We start from the raw sequence: 18,341 nt of genomic DNA, 5'->3' as shown, positions 1-18,341 counted from the left end.
CTTCAAAGCAAAGGAGAGGAACACTTGTTCACAAAGTGCATGGTGAAATTAACATTTGATATGCACTTTAAAAATACTTCTTGTTTCGCTTTATTTCTTTCTGCCCTGCTGAAGTTTTTGCCCTGTGTTCATCCTGGCATTACCAGGCTCCAGTTCTTTTTTATATATATTTTTTTTTTTCCCTTTTTTAGTAAGTAAGTTATAGCATATGTTTCCCTATATAGCGTTCTTCATGTTTCCTACTTTCCTCTTTTCAGTCACTGTTTACTTTCACCTAAACATTTCTCTGACACCTCTCATATGTCTTTCCTCTGTATGGATACGGTAAAATATGAAGGCTTAGTTGCTTTTCATATCATGCCAGTAGGAATTTTTCCTGTTCCATCTTTGCATCGTTAATGTTTAGGTGGCTGCCTGTGTACAAATATTTCTAGAGCTTATTGCTGGCTTTTTTCAGAGGTTTCTTGGAACACAGGAGGACTAAGACTAACCAAATGCTGTTATCTACACTGTTTCTTCTATGCTCCAGCATACCAAGAAGGAAAACAGATGTGATTCTAGTTACTGTGCTTCCTTGGGTGTGCAACTTGCAGTGAAGGCTAGGGACAGCCAGCTCAGAGCTCAGTGATGTGTTGGTACATTGTAGAGTGTTGACACGTTGTGGAGTGTTGGCTTCATAAACGTAAATAAGTTTTTCATATAGGTACCGTATTTAGAATTGATAGAAAGTGCTGTTTGCGTAGGGGGAATCTTTTTGTCATCTCTGTGGCATGCTACTTTGATAGCTTTGGGAGTATTTGACAATTCTGAAGCAAAGATGTGTGTCTGTCCAAGATGCCTTGCATAACAGCTTCACGAGGGAGAATCAGAAGGTGGATTTGTTGCTGTCTGGAGGAGCTCTTGCATATTGAAGGACATAAAAAAGTCTTTTCAAACTGGTCCATAATTTAGAAAAACATGTATGCTGAAATCTGGATTAAACTGGTGAAAATTGAAAAGAAATGTCGCGTCCCATTTGCTTAAAATCATTTGGCCGTTTGTTTCTCAACTATTTTTTAAATTCATTTTTTTTAAATGTCTCTAACTATCTGACGTTCTCAGCTCTTGTGTTCTGCAAGAGAAAATCATAAATTTACTTCAGATCACTTGTTGATATCAGCTGTCTTAAAATCATCACTCGTGTATTTCGGGAGAAATAATTATCTAGTTTTGCCAAATAATCCTAATTGGCCTTATTTAACTTGGTGTTTTGTGTAGCTGCTGGCTGATGATACTGCTCATAGGGGGAATATTCCTATTTAGAAAGTGCTGCAGCTTTTTTTTTTTCCAAGAGAGAAAGATGTGAGTGAGAATCTTCTGGAATTTGCAAAGAACCATAACCTTAAAAGTGCCTGAGTTTTATCATGATTTGATTTTAATTTAAATGCCATCACAGAAGCCTGTCTTCTTATGTCAGTCTGTATTAAATTGTAAATGTTTAGAGGCAGAAGGTTGAGGCACAGCAGCCACTGACAGCGTGGGATGGCGTTTTGCAGAGTGCCTGAATAAGACATCCCTATGAGTTTGACTTAATTGTTTTTCAAGTCATTTGATTTCTTCTACATCGGTCTTGAAATGATGCGGGAGAAAGTATTCTTTTCAAAGCCCGGTTAGCAATTAAGCCATGTTTCCCTGGAAGGCCAAACTGAACACGTTTATTTTAAATGTACATACAACACATTGAACCTCTATTGAGCAAGAGATTTTTTAGGAGGGTCCCTCTCCTCACATTTTAGGAGTGAGAGGGTGCCGTCCAGTCCTCTGACTAGTCTGAAGGGACCTCTTGTTTTCGCTAGTGAGTCCCAATGAGCTCATTAACCAAATTTTAATGAACTGAATCAATTCAGTGGCCACTTCTCTGCCCTGCCTTGTGCTTGCCACCGTTCTGGTGACCTTCAGGTACAGTGAGTACTTAAAAGTTAATTATATCCCTAATGACATTGCAAACTTGTTTCCAGATATTGTGAACTGGAGCAAGGTTCGAAGGTAAACATAAGACCTTCTTTCTGTTGCTGAGATAAATAATATTGAAATGTTATCTGCAGCATATCTTCTTGTCTGCAGCTAACAAACTTTAGTAAACTCGAGGTTCAAATATCTTCCAGATTCTTAAGTAAGTACTTCCGAAATTCACAAATAAGACTCAAGTTTGGATATAACTGTCTTCAGAGGGAGGTATCTTCCTCTCCATTTACTTTGTATCTATATGCATTTTGTTAATAGACTTACACACAGAAGTCAGCTGTAAGGGTTTTCTGTTTGTTTGTTTTTTAATTCAGAGTGTAGGCCAAATTGCTAGGTAAAATTTTTAGCTTCCAGTTCCTAAGCTTGGTTTTGGTGTCAACTGTTGGACTTTTGCACAGTAATCTCAGAGGGTTATTTATTGTCTCAGAGATGCTGAGATTCTGACCCCTTATGAAAGGTATTGAAATGTATTTTTCATGAAATGATGGGAGAGAGCCTGTGTTTCATAATAATGATAGAAAATAAATGTTTCATTTTTTTTTCAAGGTTGTTAATTTCAGCCTATAATAATTCCTATTGAGGAATATACATCAGTGACTCCTAAAAGACAAATTTCAAATAGAAGTATTTTTGCTTTCATAAAACAAAGCAAACTTGTTCTTCTAGTCTTACCCAGACTGTGTAATGCTTGTCATGGAAACATCAGGGCAAAAGTATCAGGAAGGATTTTACTTTATTTTCCTGCTCTTGTCTTTCCTAGTATTCCTGGGATACTTGCAATTCTCTATCCTTAGACCACAAGGTACTCTTGTGTACCTCTTGTGTACCTCTGAATAAGGTACCTTTAGCTTCAATATCAACACTTGAAAGCTTTAGCTCCGAAAATAAGCATCGTATGGATCAAGCTACTGTTTCCTTCTCATTTATTTACATTTTGAATGAGCACCTACCAGAATGCTATATAAATTATGGGATTTTCTGAATTGTTCTTCTGTAGCTGTCTGTTGAACATAGCCGTTTTGCAACAAGTGAATTACAAAAGACTGAAATTTAAGTGCTGTACCAAAAGGTTTTGTAAGTAGGTAATGGTGGGAGTCCTGTATGTTTTAACTTTTCCACTACATCCAAGTTTGCAAAAAGCACCTTTTTCTGGACATGCTATCAAAGGGCATGGTTCTGGACTTTTTATTACAGGGCTCCAATTTCTTTTTCACCACATACATGTAACTGTATCAGTTAAGTATCAGCTGAGGAAATGCAAGTTATATTATGTTTACTTGCATTAGATGAAATTTCAAGATGAAGGTAGCACCTACTTAATAAGGACAAAATGCAAGCAATTATTTGCATGTTTGTTTTTTTTTTTCTTTAAACATGGATGACTTTTTTAATATGCATATATACCTACACACAATAATACACTGTTGCATGTGAAGATTTTAGTGTATGGTACCAGAATAACTGAAATGTCAAATACACACATATTTGAAGTCATACTATAGGTTTTAATTAACATTTAGGTTGAAGAACAATTTGTTTGGAAAGTAATTTAAAAAAAAAAACCCACTGAACCTTCAAATTTTTAGGATTAATCTGGTACTGGCTTCTGCTCAGCTATGCCTTACAAACTCAGAGCATCATTCTCTTGGTCCCGTTTACCAAATTTATTTCCTTTCTGTATGTGATGCAGAGTCAAGTTACCTACACGTCTGAAACGATTGCTCTCCTTTCCCTTGGTAGCACTAGGTTTCCTAATTAAAGCTATGATCCTGTAGGCACCGAAGTGACTTTATGCACCATCTGAACCCTGTCATTGCTTTGCTGAAACTATTTTTACTATAAATGAAGATAAACAAACACATAAACGTTTCCAGGACAGGGTCACCTGTTACTGAATGATGTGGAAAACAGAACAAACATGGATTTCATTACCAGGCTTAAAAGATGTCTTTAAAATAGTTGGAATTTGAATAATTTGGTTTAGACTGAGTATTGCTCTTTCACTGTTAATTTACTTGAGGCGATCACTGTTAATTTTCAGGTGGGGTAGCAGGGGGAGGCCTAGTTGGAGTGGCTGAAGGAAGGTGGGGAAAGGACCACTCTCACTTCCCTGGTGAGGAGCGTGCTGCCTTTCATCTTCCTCCAGTTTCTCCCGTTCCTTTAAGTCCTGTGAGCTCAGGGCAGGTTCACCCATCCTCCCTTTGCTGACCCAGGAAAACCAGAGCCCTGGAAGCACATGCAAGGGGGAACTCGGATAACTCTACTTCTCCAGCCCTACTAATGCCCCTAGCTCTGCTGATCTGGTCTTGGTCTGTAAGCAGCTTCATTTTTGGAGTCTACTTTAAAGGGTCATTTGATTGTGAAGTTGTTTATATATATGAATAATAACTTTATGAAATGCTACTGTAGCCTCTTGTTCATTGCCTACACTTTCTTAGTTATTACTCCGTTTATCATGTCTGATGTTATTGACCCGGTCGACCAAATGCAACCACTTTAATGAGATATGTATTTTCCTTACAAAAGTAGCATAATTTTTCCCTATAGCTATTATGTGGAAACAGGTAAAAATCTGTTTTTTTAAACGTCGCTTTTTTTCGTGTCTGTATTAGAAAAAAAGAAGTTGAAAGAACATGAATGTTGACTTGGGAATTTTTTATAAAGATATTTTTGTCAGTGGTTGACTTTGGTTTTGAATCAACGTTTTGACTTTGTAAGAAAGTTAGTTTCCCTACTGCTGTTTTTGGCTGTTTAGCGACACCCTGCATAGCAGTTATCTGATCTGTAACCTGGAAGGCTCTGTCACTGTTAAAACAGTACAACTGGTATTGTTGAGAAATGTTGTTACTTTGTATTAATTTTTCATTCCTGCAGAAGTTAAACCTTTAAACTGGAGAGAGATAAGAGTCACAGCGGCGCTCTTTTAAGAGGAACAGAATAAAAACAGCACCGCATACCAGCATCAAAGTTAGTGGTGGCAACTGATGATGCATATCCCAGGAGATACGGTTACACTTCTGGGAATTCATATCCATTTTGTGATCTGTCAGTTCTTACCTCTTCTTGACGTAATTACACAGGTTTAATAACAAGTGCTATTTAAATAATTAAAAAATAGAAATATATGAGAGTACTTGATGCTGAGTTATTGAATAAAGATAAGGAAAACATGATCCTAGATCTGGAATCTGTTATTGTTAGTTGGCAGTAGTTAAGCAGAAATACTTCAAAGCATTTGTATTAGTGTTGGATTAATTTTGTGACTGGCTCCTGCATCATTTGGCATTCTGCAATAGTGAGGTTAAGAAAGCACTTTTGATTTCATACACCCGTTACCAAATGGATAGCTAGTTCTTCAGGTCTGAGCATTGCCTGATTTTTTTGTTTTCTTAAATATATGCAAAGTGTAAATTAAGCTCCGCAAGGCAGGAGGTATGTTTGCAATTTTTTTGCTTATGTTGAGTGCTATCGTGGCTCAAACTGTTGAATTTGTTAGGGAAGTGGAAATGTTATGGTCAGAAGGTGTAAGACTGATCTGTATTGATGTTTTAATTATTGTTCATTGTCTGCTTAGAAACAGACTATATATTAAGCCATATGGTCTCAATAACTTTATAGTTTTATCGTTTAATACAATGAAGTAACTTAATCCTTTTGTGACTTATTGTTGGAATTGATCCATTTGACTTAATTTGAAATTCAGAAATAAATTCCACTGAGTCTAGATTGTTGACTCCTGAGACCGTAGTACTTCAAGTAAGAAAACACTTAGTGGGGCTGGAATAGAGTGTGAAGTACTGTTTCCTTTCTTCCCTTGCCTTTTTCCCCACCAAAAGCTGACCTTATGAATACTTACGAGCAGAGGTGATTCTGGTTTTATTAACTTTATGAAGCTGCCTCAGAGACCAGGAGTCATCATTCTGGCGAGTTATAGAAGCATAATTTGCCACTGAATTTGGAAGTTCTAGGAAGAGTGGCTTAATGTGCGGAGCTCATGGGAATCAGTGGTTCGACCCCTGTTAGCCTTGTGTTCACTTCTGTTCATCATCTAACCATTTTCTTCTTTCAGTTCTTGCAAGTATGTATTTCAACATGTCAGGAGTCTTTGTGACAAACTGGAGAGCAGAGTGCTATTTGTATGAATGGGTATTATGGTGAAAAGACATACAGATATTCAGGGATTGTAGACAGTCATGAGGTTTTTTGCTTATACCTAATACAGTTGTTTCTATGAATTGTATGTGTGCATGTATATACCCATTGCATGTGATATCCTAGTGGCTGCTATTTTTCTATTTTTTTTGCATCAGCTTTACTATGTTGCTTACAGGTTGTTTTTCTTTTTCAATTGACAGGTATTTAATTAGCCAAGGAGCACATGTAGGAGCTGTAAATAGTGAAGGAGACACTCCATTAGATATTGCTGAAGAAGAGGCAATGGAAGAGCTGCTTCAGAATGAAGTAAATAAACAAGGTAATTTTGAATATGGAAGGGTGATTTTGTTTATTGGAGAGTAAATATATTTTTCAAAACTTATGCTAAATTAGGAATTTTAAAGTCACTCAATTTATTTTCTGAAGAGAATCGTCAATACAATGTACAGTGCTCAAGCTGTCTTCTAGGCGTTTTTACTCAGCCCAGCCTCTTGTGAAGAAAGAGGTCAGAAGTATTGAACCCAGGTGTTGACTGGATTCCTGCATTCACTTAACTCAACAGAATTTAGATGGTATTCAGATACTATGGGTGGTATTCAGTGCATCTGGGATATAGACTTCTATATCCCAGCTTTAGACTATGTCTAAAGAAATTACTGCCTTAGAGAGGAGAGAAATGCACTGATGCATTGTGACAGTTTCATCTTCCATAGAATTGTAGAATCATGGAATGGTTTGGTTTTGAAGGGACCTTAAAGATCATCTAGTTTCAAAGCCCATCCAACTTGGCCTTGAACACTTCCAGGGAGGGGGCATCCACAACTTCTCTGGGCAACCTGTTCCAGTGCCTCACCACCCTCATAGTGAAGAATTTCTTCCTTATATCTAATCTAAATCTACCCTCTTTCAGTTTATAGCCATTACCCCTTATCCTGTCACTATGCTCCCTTGTAAAAAGTCCATCCCCAGCTTTCTTGTGGGCCCCCTTCAGGGACTGGAAGGCTGCTATAAGGTCTCCCCGGAGCCTTGTCTTCTCCAGGCTGAACAATCCCAACTCTCTCAGCCTGTCTTCCTAGGAGGGATGCCCCTTGGCGGTGTTGGTTGATGAGAAACTCAGCATGACCCAGCAATGCGTGCTCACAGCCCAGAAAGCCAAACGTATCCTGGGCTGCATCAAAAGAAGCACAACCACTGAGTGGTCCATCCGTCAAATCCATGTCTCTCCAATTTAGAGACAAGGATGTCGTGTGGGACAGTGTCAAATGCTTTGCACAAGTCCAGGTAGATGATGTCAGTTGCTCTTCCATTATCTACCAATGCTGTAACCCCGTCATAGAAGGCCACCAAATTTGTCAGGCACAATTTGCCCTTAGTGAAGCCATGTTGGCTCTCACCAATCACCTCCTTATTTTTCACGTGCCTTAGCATAGTTTCCAGGAGAATCTGCTCCATGATGTTGCTGGGCACAGAGGTGAGGCTGACTGGCCTGTAGTTCCCCAGGTCTTCCTTTTTTCCCTTTTTAAAAAAGGGAGTTATGTTTCCCCTTTTCCAGTCAGTGGGAACTTCACCGGACTGCCACACCTTCTCAGATATGATGGATAGTGGCTTAGCAACTTCATCTGCCAGTTCCCTCAGGACCCGCAGATGCATGTTGTCAGGTCCCGTGGACTTCTGTAGCTTCAGGTTCCTTAGATGGTCTTGAACCTGATCTTCTCCTACAGTGGGTGGTTCTTCATTCTCCCAGTCCCTGCCTTTGCCTTCTGCAGCTTGGGTGGTGTGGCTTGAGCACTTGCCAGTGAAGACTGAGGCAAAAAAGTTATTGAGTACTTCAACCTTCCCCACATCCCAGGTAACCAGGTCTCCCATTTCCTTCCGGAGACCACCCACATTTTCCCTAGTCTTCATTTTGTCACTGACATACTTATAGAAGCTTTTCTTGTTGCCCTTGACATCCCTGGCCAGATTTAATTCTATCAGGGCTTTAGCATTCCGAACCTGATCCCTGGCTGCTCAGACAATTGCTCTGTACTCCTCCCAGGCCACCTGTCCTTGCTTGCACCCTCTGTAGGCTTCCTTTTTGAGTTTGAGTTTGTCCAGGAGCTCCTTGTTCATCCACGCAGGCCTCCTGGCATTTTTCCTGACTTCCTCTTTGTTGGGATGCGTCTCTCCTGAGCTTGGAGGAGGTGATCCTTGAATATTAACCAGCTTTCTTGAGCCTCTTTCCCTCCAGGGCTTTATCCCATGGTACTCTACTGAGCAGATCCCTGAAGAGGCCAAAGTCTACTCTCCTGAAGTCCAGAGCAGTGAGCTTGCCATCCGCCCTCCTTGGTGCCCTAAGGATCTTGAACTCCACCATTTCATGGTCACTGCAGCCAAGGCTGCCCTTGAGCTTCACATTCCCCACCAGCACCTCCTGGTTGGTGAGAACAAGGTGCAGCATAGCACCTCTCCTCATTGGCTCCTCTATTACTTGGAGAAGGAAGTTATCATCAGTGCATTCCAGGAACCTCCTGGATTGCTTATGCCCTGCTGTGTTGTCCCTCCAACAGATGTCAGGGTGGTTGAAGTCCCCCATGAGGACAAGGGCTTGTGAACGTGAGGCTGCTCCTGTCTGTCTATAGAGGGTCTCATCCGCATGGTCTTCCTGGTCGGGTGGCCTGTAGCAGACCCCCACTATAATGTCACCTGTCCCTGCCCTCCCTTTAATCCTGACCCATAAGCTCTCGGTTGGCTCCTCATCCATCCCTGGGCAGAGCTCCATGCTGGTCATTGACACAAAGTCATGTTTGACTATACATGTGGCTGAATGCAATTATCCCTCCAGCTTTAGCATTGCTCCTCGTATCAAATAAAGCAGTGCCGCCGTTTTTATAACACAACTGTAGGGTCTGTGAAAAGATCCTGGGTGCCAAAAAATCTTACCTCTGTGTAGGTAAAACATGCAGCATGAAAATTATATAGACATTTTCTGTAACATTCTTGCCTTGCAACCTTGCCATGTGTGTTTATTCCAACATTTATTATAGTTTCATTTTTGTGTTGCTTGGTTAGTGCTGTGAGTGTGGCTTCCTACGTATTGGTGTCAGCAGAGTTGTTTGGTGGCAAAAGATTGCCTGGAAAGATCAGTCAGGTTCATTGTGATTTCAGATATGTGTAAGTGATGACATTTGATGTTTGTTTCTGGTAGAAATCTGAGGAGAATCACCATGGTAGCTTACTCGTTTTACTGCCTTTGCAGACCTTCAGGCTTTATAGGAAGAGTTAAAACAGAGCCTTCCAGCTGTGCAACTGTTCAGCCTTCTACAGATCATCAAGTTGTATTTATGCCCAGTTTTCACAGGTATTGAATTATATTATAAGGACATGTCTAACTACAGGACAAAAAATAGGAGCCTCTGGAGACACTAAATTCACAGAAATAAATTACAGAACACAATTCAGTTCTATGTGACATTATAGGTTTAATACAAGGAAAGATCTGCAGTGTTTGCTCATCCTGTTTTCACATTGAGACTCCAAAATCTGACCTGTCTGGAGAGGAGATGGTCAGTGATCCAAATTAATCTTCTTGTTTTACAAGTTCTGTTGTAAGGCTTGCTGGACATGAAAGAAGAGGGCTTTTGTATTATTATCCAATATCTTTCTTTCTTCGGTTATTCTGTGACACTTTTAAATTGCGACCCTTGGTTCAGGCTGCGGGCCAGAGGTCCCCCGACAAGGCCACCTTGTGTTCTGCTGCGCATACAGCGGAACCCTGTTGGTATAACGAACTGTCCTGTAGTTCCGAACTAATGGGCTAGCTACCCTATAAGTGAAGCCATAGCACTCCAATAGTAAGGAAAGTATTTTTCTACAAAGAGGAATTTCTTTTTTCCTTTTTCTTCAAAGGGAAATTATTGGCTTAATTATTTTTTAAGCTTAAAACCTAGTTTAGTTTTATATTTTGTGACAAGGTAAATTACATACACGCTTTAGGAAGGTATAAAGGTTTTTTGACACAAACACTTCACAAATAGCAAAACTAGGTGTTTTATGGGAACTATTCCACAGTAGTGCTGAATGGCTATTCTCGTTGTGTGCCACGTGTTTTAACTATTTCACGTGTTACACAAAAAAACTTCTCGTAGGACCTGTTTTGTTGTTTCTCCATATACCCGATATCTTTATCATGGCCCAACCCCCCCATGTATAAAGATGCCACTGCAATCCACAGAATTCTGTATCTTCATTTAAAATGTTATTATTCCCAGCTCCTTGATATGATCCCTTATGTTTCTGTTCTGCAATGTTTCAACTTTTTGTAGTTGTGGAAGTTGTCTTTTGCCAGTAGTGTAAAGTTTTCACCTGCAGTTGAGAGCGATGTTGCTTGGCTATTGGTTTAGTCCCGGCTAGCCCTGGCCAGTTTTAAATGTTGCCTCTCCACAGGTCTCGAGTAGGGTTAAATGTTATGGTTTGAAGTGATTTTTTTAGGTGTTTATCATCAGATGTCCTCTTAAAATTATTTTTAACTGCTTAAGCAGTTATTTTGAATATGGGAAACATTCTCGGGAGGTGAGTTAGTGGGGAGAGGTGACGTGAGGTGAATCGGGAGTTCATGGTACAGCATGGTAGCTATTCAGTAAGTATTAGAGAGATCACTTCTCCTTTCCCAAGGAGAAGCAAATGTTCCTCATTCTTAATTATAGGTAAATGTAACGAGACTCTCTTGGATGTATTGCTTAACTCCGCTTTGTTTACGTGGATAGAATGCGAACTATTACATTTGTATATAAACATTCACTACATGAAGTAAAAAGTGGGTTGATCTTCCATGCTGTATCTATGAAACATGCCTTTATATGGCTGAGGAGTCCTGAAACAATGATTCAGCATTTAATTTATGCTGAATTTCATTAAATGCTCACTGAACGGCACCCTGTTTTCAAACCTGATTGGAACTGTTGGATAACACTTGTTGATCCGAAAAAATTAAAGCATTTAGCAATAAATTATTAATGATTTAAGAAGTTGTTAGACTGCCAGAAGTTAAGCGTACTGGTGGTGTGAGTGAATACTCCCGCTGAAGTTGAGCTGGGAGGCAGCGCATTGCCATCTATGGGCCGTATGAAGAAAGTGTTTGAAACGTGTGACAAGCATTTTCTTCTTCCCTGGTATCTTAATAGAGTCTGGAAAACAAAAGCAAGGAGAAAGGTCCGTACAAGGTTGTTTAAAGGCTGTGTAAAGACTGTTTACATTCCGTTTTCTGTAGTTAATAATGAGAATTGTATTTAGCTTATCTCAGAGAGCAGCTTTTTTTCTATGACACAAAGTTCAATCCCCATTTTTGTGCCAGTTATTAATGTGGGATGTTTTATTTAGATTGGCAAGATTCTCCTACTTTCTTCTGTTGAAATATGATCAGAAATTTACTGTCTTGTAAAATAATGTATTGATGCAGCCATTATATTTTGTTTGGGCTTCAGAAATGCAATCGTTTGTGATGCTGATAGAAGTCTATATTCAGTATTAGTTACTTTTTCTGCAAAAGCATTGCTATTTTGACATAATTCTTTGGGATTTTAGGCATACCTGGGAAGTATGCTTAGACGTTAACCGTTAGAAGTTCAAGATCAGGGTTTGGGAAGAACTTTTTCTCTGTTTTTCCTTTATACAAAAGTGCCTCAAAATGACCAGCCACACACATGAACAGTTTTACACTGATGGGTGCTTATGTCAGATTCTTCAGGTGGAGAAGGTTACTCATGCTGATATGGATTCACAGATAGACCTCGGGCATGCAAAAAGGAGATAGACATAAATGTGACTAACAGATAATATACAAGCTGTTTATTTGCATAGTAGTGTTTTGCAGGCAACAGGGGCATGTAAATGACTGTACTCTAGAGAATTATTTTCCCAGGATCTGCTGATCTGCACTGCTGTGTCATTCTGAAAGGCAAGCAGATGCGAAGGCCCAAGGAAGTTACAATTTGCCAGTAGCTCATACATCAGTATGTAGGAGCCTTCTGGAGGAATGAGAATACGTGATTATCAATACGTTATTGATTCAAAATTCCTGGTTTTCCTTCTTCGTATATGTCAGAGTTATAAAGATTATTAGATATGTAAAATTTAATCTCTGTTCAGATTTATTTAGTCATGGATTGTCTTGAGAGAGACAGTTTTAGAAACTTCCACATATTTAATTTTTACCACAGCTTCTTTCAAACAAGTACCTTTTAGCTTTTTCCTCTGCTCAGTGCTTCAGCAGTCTTGTATCTTCCTGCATCTTGCAGACTTAGCCTCTGGATTAATGGCATTTCGTCAGTTTCTGATAAAACATAATTCTATTAATTTTTATTAAGATGCCAAAACTGAAATGATTGTTTTGGTCGATTAAGTGGATAAGTCCAGGAATTCAGTCGACTGCTTAAAACACTTAATGTATAACCTGCCTCAGTTATTTTATGATACTTAGTAAAGTTTTACCATGTCAGCTTTCCTTAGCATAAAGTTTTACCAGATTTACTTGCTGAACAGAATCTTTTCTCCAACTGATCTTTGTGTTTTGTTTTGGGTTTTTTTTAAATTAAATTCTTTTTTTTTTTTACATATTTGTAGACATGGAATTGTCAGAAGAATAATAAAAAAGAAGTAAACTCTTGTAGCCCTGTCATATGCTACCGCAAACCAAACAAATAACATGTTGTGTTTCCAAAAGCATGTAGTAATTACATTCCTTCTTTCTGCATTTCAGGAAATTTTGATTTGGGCATGTCATTTTCAAGGGTTTTCTTGCTGTATAATCAGGGAATTGCAGCATCTGTGAAATATTAACTCATACGTAACGTAACAGATATACTGGTCTGCTCTCCACTGCCTTAAGGGTATTTCAGCAGTGCCAATATAATTGCTTTCAGTTTGCCAGTTTGTTGCTCTGGCTTTATAGTTGCGAGTGGATTGATAAGAGGTCGATGAACCTGTTTTATTATAATCTGTTTTATCACGTTTTACACAACAGAATGATGCATTGCACTAGATATGATCATCTCTATATTAACTATGTTTTTTCATTTTGTGATATTAATAATTTCTTTAATGAAGGCCACATCACCCCTTAGTTCAGTTTCTGCTGCATGTCTAAATGGGCAACAGTCAAGTTCGATTTCATTTGATTTCTATATGCTGGGGATTCATTCACCTTGTAAAGGATTAATAGCTCAGTTTCTTTGAAGACATTAGAGCCTGAAATTGCTGTTCATTATAAGGACTTTGAAAATTAATTAAAATTAATTAATTATGTAGAGTAGTTTTGAAAAGAGGCGTTCTAGCTTTGCATAGTCTTGTTTGCGGTCTGCTTTATGTTGTTGTGCTTTGATTAGTTGGACAGTTAGGAGAGTTACGTGATGGAAACACGTTTGCTGGAGAAAAACAGTTTGGCGATAAATGAAGCTTCAGCAGGAAATACTGAAAGAAGACAGTATTAGACCTGAGTCAAGGAGCATCTCTCTCTCAAGTGTTTTAAAAATCATCTTAACTTCTACTTTATAGGCTATAAGGACTACTGTTGAAGCTTATGGTTTTATCTAGTCAATCAATACCTCTTTCTAGATTTCACTTGTTTTCATTATGTCCAAGTTAATGCTTTGCTCCACAAGAAGTTAAAAATTCAGAAGAACAGTATATATTTCCCAAGTCCCTGCATACCAGTGTCTAAGATTAGACAAATCATACACATAAAATAATTTTGCTGAAGGTTGGCCCGCTGATTTTGTGTTAGAGGTCAACCCAGATACAGTTTGTGCTCTCGATGACCACAATTCCTAAGTCCCTTTTCCTCACAAAGTTGTCACTGTTCAGTCAGCATAAATAGAGCAATGCTCACGCATAGTGCCATTCAAGACCCCTTTCCTGCTGTGTTCTTTAGGTTGCTCCGTGTGTTAGGAATTAAAAAATGCTTGCAAATACATGCTTTGCTTTGCCCATTCAGGGTCTGGGTTTTTTTTTTTTTCAATCTGTTTAACCTGATGTGTATACTTGTAAGTGTTATATTGTGTTCCTCTCTTTTAATCAATGTATGGTAATTTTTTGTGAGATGTACTATAAAAAGGTTTTTTTACTTGAGATACGAAGGGAGATTTCCGAAGGCTTGGCTATTTGAGTATGAGGTTTCTGTTTCACAGTGATAGAAGACAAACTGGTTTTAACGAGATATTCTTTAGAAAATATAAAAAATATAGCTCTATCTTTCTTGTAAGTATTCATCAATGTTGAGAAGCTAGGCTGTTCCTCTTCCCATAGATATCTCCTTGTAAAAAAATTGTAGCTGTATTCTACTTTCTACAGATACATCGAACCAGACTTATATTCTGGTGCTTAGAAGGATGAAATATAATTTTACTAATTTTTTAACAGGTCACTTCAGTGATTATTACTGTCACGGTAGACATTCTTAAAATGGAAGAGCCAGTTTTAGTAGCTTTCTTCTTTTTTTTTTTTTTTTTCCCCTTCTTTTGGAAAAAAACGTGCATTATGCATGCAGAGAGTCATGCAATAATGGATGTTTCCATAACCTCTTGGGGTTCATCTTCAAAAAGATACTCATATCTAACCGTGAACATTGTTCATATTGTTTAGCTGTTATTTTATTGTATCACATAAACATGGTATGAGATTTGTTACATAATTGAATTGAAGTATCTGAACTAAAATATTTTGTGTCCTCTCTTCCCCTCTCCCCCTCCCTATCTGAATTAGGGGTTGATATAGAGGCAGCTCGAAAAGAAGAAGAACGAATAATGCTAAGAGATGCAAGACAGTGGCTCAACAGCGGCCATATAAATGATGTCAGGCATGCAAAATCTGGTGGTACAGCACTTCATGTAGCTGCTGCTAAGGGCTATACAGAAGTCTTAAAGTAAGTGTGGTTTAAATGGAAATTTTTCGTATTTGGTTGTCTTGTTGATGTAATGCTCCTTGGAATTGATAGGATTGGACACTTCTCACTTTTAGGGATTATATCTTAGAAAATAACAATCTCTAGAACTGTCTTTTCCTCAAAGCTTGATTTTGTGTTTTCAAGCACTCATAAATCAGGATGCTGTTAGCTTTCTGGGTTATGTCATTCAAAATATGAACATGGTGTACATATTGAGCCTGAATGCTTATTTAAAAGAAGAAAGTTGACCAAAAACTTGCCCTCTTTCTAAAGCCAACTGTGTAAACAAGCTTAATACCTTTTTATAATGCCAGTTAGCATTCTAGTAGATGCATATTTTCAAGACACTGTATTTATTTGCATACATAAAGCAGAGTTTGTAATCCAGACTAAAGGTTTTTAGACCTAAAGAACAGAGAATTTAATTTTGCTTTTTTGATATGGTTGTTGAAAATTATGACTCTTCAAATCTTTCCTGGGATGCTTCAGGCTTTTGGTGTCCCCTAATTTACAGATAGCTTGTCAGTAGTACAATACAATACAATACAATACAATACAAGTATATACTGTAACAGAGGTTTAATTTGTTTTTCATCAAAGCTCTGCTTTTACTGAAGTAAAGCATACTTAATAATACATCGCCTTACTGTGATTGTAAATGTATTTGACTGCTTTGGCAGTACTAGGAGCAGTTCTATATTGTAACATGCATGAAAAGGAGCACACAGCCTGACTGTGTAAGTATTGCTACCTTTAAGGTCTGCAGAGCCTTGTAATGCTTTGTGAACACAGAAGTTGAGTGACAGAGCTTTTTTAATCATTATAACCATTACATACAATTTACTGAATGGGAGTTCTGCTTCAAAAAACCCTGATGCTTCAACATGATGAAGAGAAATTATTCTGCTGGAAAAGAATAATTTTTATCTTAGAATAGCATGTGTCTATAAGGGAATTATATCTATAACTGGGGGTTTTTTTACCTCTCTCAGTTAGTGTCTTTTTTGTAGTCCAGTCCATGTACTTTTCCTTGGAGGGGAAAAAATATATGCGCAGGCAATTTTCCTGATGGCTTCAAATTATCAAAAATGCGTGCTCTGTGTAGGATGCAAGACTGCAAGCCTTTGCAGCTGAGCATGTGTGAAAGTTGACTCACTGGAGGATATTACTATAAGCATATTGGCTCTTGAGAAATTGAGATAATTTTTTGAGACGAATAGTTCACGATTGTGTGATTTTTAATAATTATGGACAGTGTTTCAGAGAGCTGATAGCCCTTTACACAAAACTTGTGTTAAATGTCCATTGTCACTTTGGCATTCCCATCAGAACCATGCCAAATTTGAGTGTTGAATGCAGGCTGAAAAACGGGTCCTCTATTTGAGAAGCTTTGCTCCCTCGCAGAGAGCAATTGAAGCACGTAAACACCAGATTGTTAGGACATCAAATGTTAATGACAGGAGGAGATGCAAGTTTCAAACAACTACTAGTAGACTTAACAGCTTGAAGCAACAAATATTAGAATAGGAGGAGGGTTTAATAATTTACTAGATAAGAACACTGTATCTAACAATTTTTGACATTTTACAGCTTTCCTTTCCTTAAAAGGGCTTTTCTCTATTATTGCACATGTAGAGAAAAATGTCTAACTGTATAGAAACAATGGACTTTGAATGAAGAGGAAGTGAATAAAGAAGAAAATGGAAAAGGCTAATTTTCTTGAATTTTCCTTAAAAATACCTACTGAACAATGAAAAGGCACGTGTTTCTGTGAGGAAATAAAATTAATTAATTGTCAGTAGCCCAACTAAAATATGTATGATGAAAAAGGAGAAGGATATTATTGTAGAATAATTTTATGATTTTACGACAGTTTATTTATCCCTGTCAGCAGTGTCAAGATCTAATTCTTTAAATTTCTTTAGGCTTTTAATACAGGCTCGCTACGATGTAAATATTAAAGATTATGATGGCTGGACACCACTTCATGCTGCTGCTCACTGGGGTAAAGAAGAAGCATGCCGCATTTTAGTGGAAAACCTATGTGATATGGAGGCTGTCAACAAAGTGGTAGGATTTTTATGTAATCCTTGTCAAGATACAAAGTTCTGGTCTCTAAAGTGACTTTAGAAGCCAGGGTAAGAAAAGTGATGATAAACTGCTGTTTACTGTACGTGGAGCTTTATATAATGCATGTTTTGTCAAAACAGCATGCTTGTGTTCCAAACTAAGTTCTCTTGATTGTCTAAATTAATTTCTAGGCCCACTTTATGCTCAGTTCTATATTAAATGATCCATGTAATCTTTGACAGGGAAATTCAAAATAGAATGGGTTTATTGACATTTCAGAGGTACAAAATTAGTGACTTGATGGATTGCATACAGGCTTTCATTTGATTACTGAAGACAATGATGTGCTTTTGGGTAGTGTTTTAACTCTTAAAATCAGCTTGTGTTGGCATACTAAAGAGTTATCACTATATGCTGGTTTGGGTGCACTGGAAGAAACTTGTAGGTATCTCAGGACTCCCTAGACATAACTTGAATGCTTCCTAAGCTGTATTTCCTCAACTTTTACGCAAATGTCTGCGTAGCTTGCTGGCTTTGCAAGATCTTGCTCCCAACAGATATAAATGCGTTCATGATTCACATAGGCATCACAAGGATCCAAAACTTTTCATTCAACTGTGTAAGTGCTGAACCTCTCTTTCTTCTCTTTGCACTGTGTTTTACAGATAGATTCTAATCTGCTTCCAATTTCTGTCAATACTGTATATGTAAATTACCTGCCCAAGTTTTAGGACGGATTCTTCATTGATTTTTTTCATAAACTTTTTAAAATAAATCAGAGAGGTAGGCAGATACAGATAATGAATTAGGAACTATTTACTCTGTATAAGGGCAAAACTACTGCTGCTTAACATGTTTAGTCTTTGTCAACTTTTTCTTCCTTAGAAATTGAGGTTGCTTATAATAAAATCAATGAAATCTGGAATTCAATTTCAAATAGTTTCACCTCTGTTTCTATATATTGCTTATAGAACTTCTAAGTATCAGCTGTATAACTGTATTTTGTATCAGGCAATCAAAAGCTGATGCAATTAATTAAAGCCAGTTTATCAAGTTATCTGTTAGACTTTTTACTGGGATTGTGAGAAATGTGGAGGGTGGTATTCCAGAGAGCACTCTCGTGAAAATATGTTCCACTTGACTGGGGCAAGAATAAGAATAAAGGAGGGAGAGAGAGAGATAAGCTGTTTCATTT

The 18,341-nt window shown here is 38.0% G+C and overlaps 1 protein-coding gene across 7 annotated transcripts in view; it reads left to right on the top strand.

The window, feature by feature from the left end:
- PPP1R12A (protein phosphatase 1 regulatory subunit 12A) overlaps positions 1-18,341 on the top strand; it is a 122,202-nt gene that overhangs the window by 57,886 nt on the left and 45,975 nt on the right. For all 7 annotated transcript variants that reach the window (XM_087767951.1, XM_087767952.1, XM_087767949.1 and 4 more), the window contains 3 exons: positions 6,360-6,478; positions 14,896-15,055; positions 17,002-17,146. In XM_087767951.1, coding sequence (XP_087624077.1) covers positions 6,360-6,478; positions 14,896-15,055; positions 17,002-17,146 — 424 coding nt within the window. The remainder of the gene's footprint in view (positions 1-6,359; positions 6,479-14,895; positions 15,056-17,001; positions 17,147-18,341) is intronic.

Source organism: Nipponia nippon, unplaced genomic scaffold (genome assembly GCF_047370975.1).
Source record: "Nipponia nippon isolate SJK-2023a ecotype South Korea unplaced genomic scaffold, ASM4737097v1 scaffold_3, whole genome shotgun sequence".
Lineage (NCBI taxonomy): Eukaryota > Metazoa > Chordata > Aves > Pelecaniformes > Threskiornithidae > Nipponia > Nipponia nippon.
Note: the sequence above shows the minus strand (reverse complement) of the source record. Positions and strands in the feature narration are given on the sequence as shown.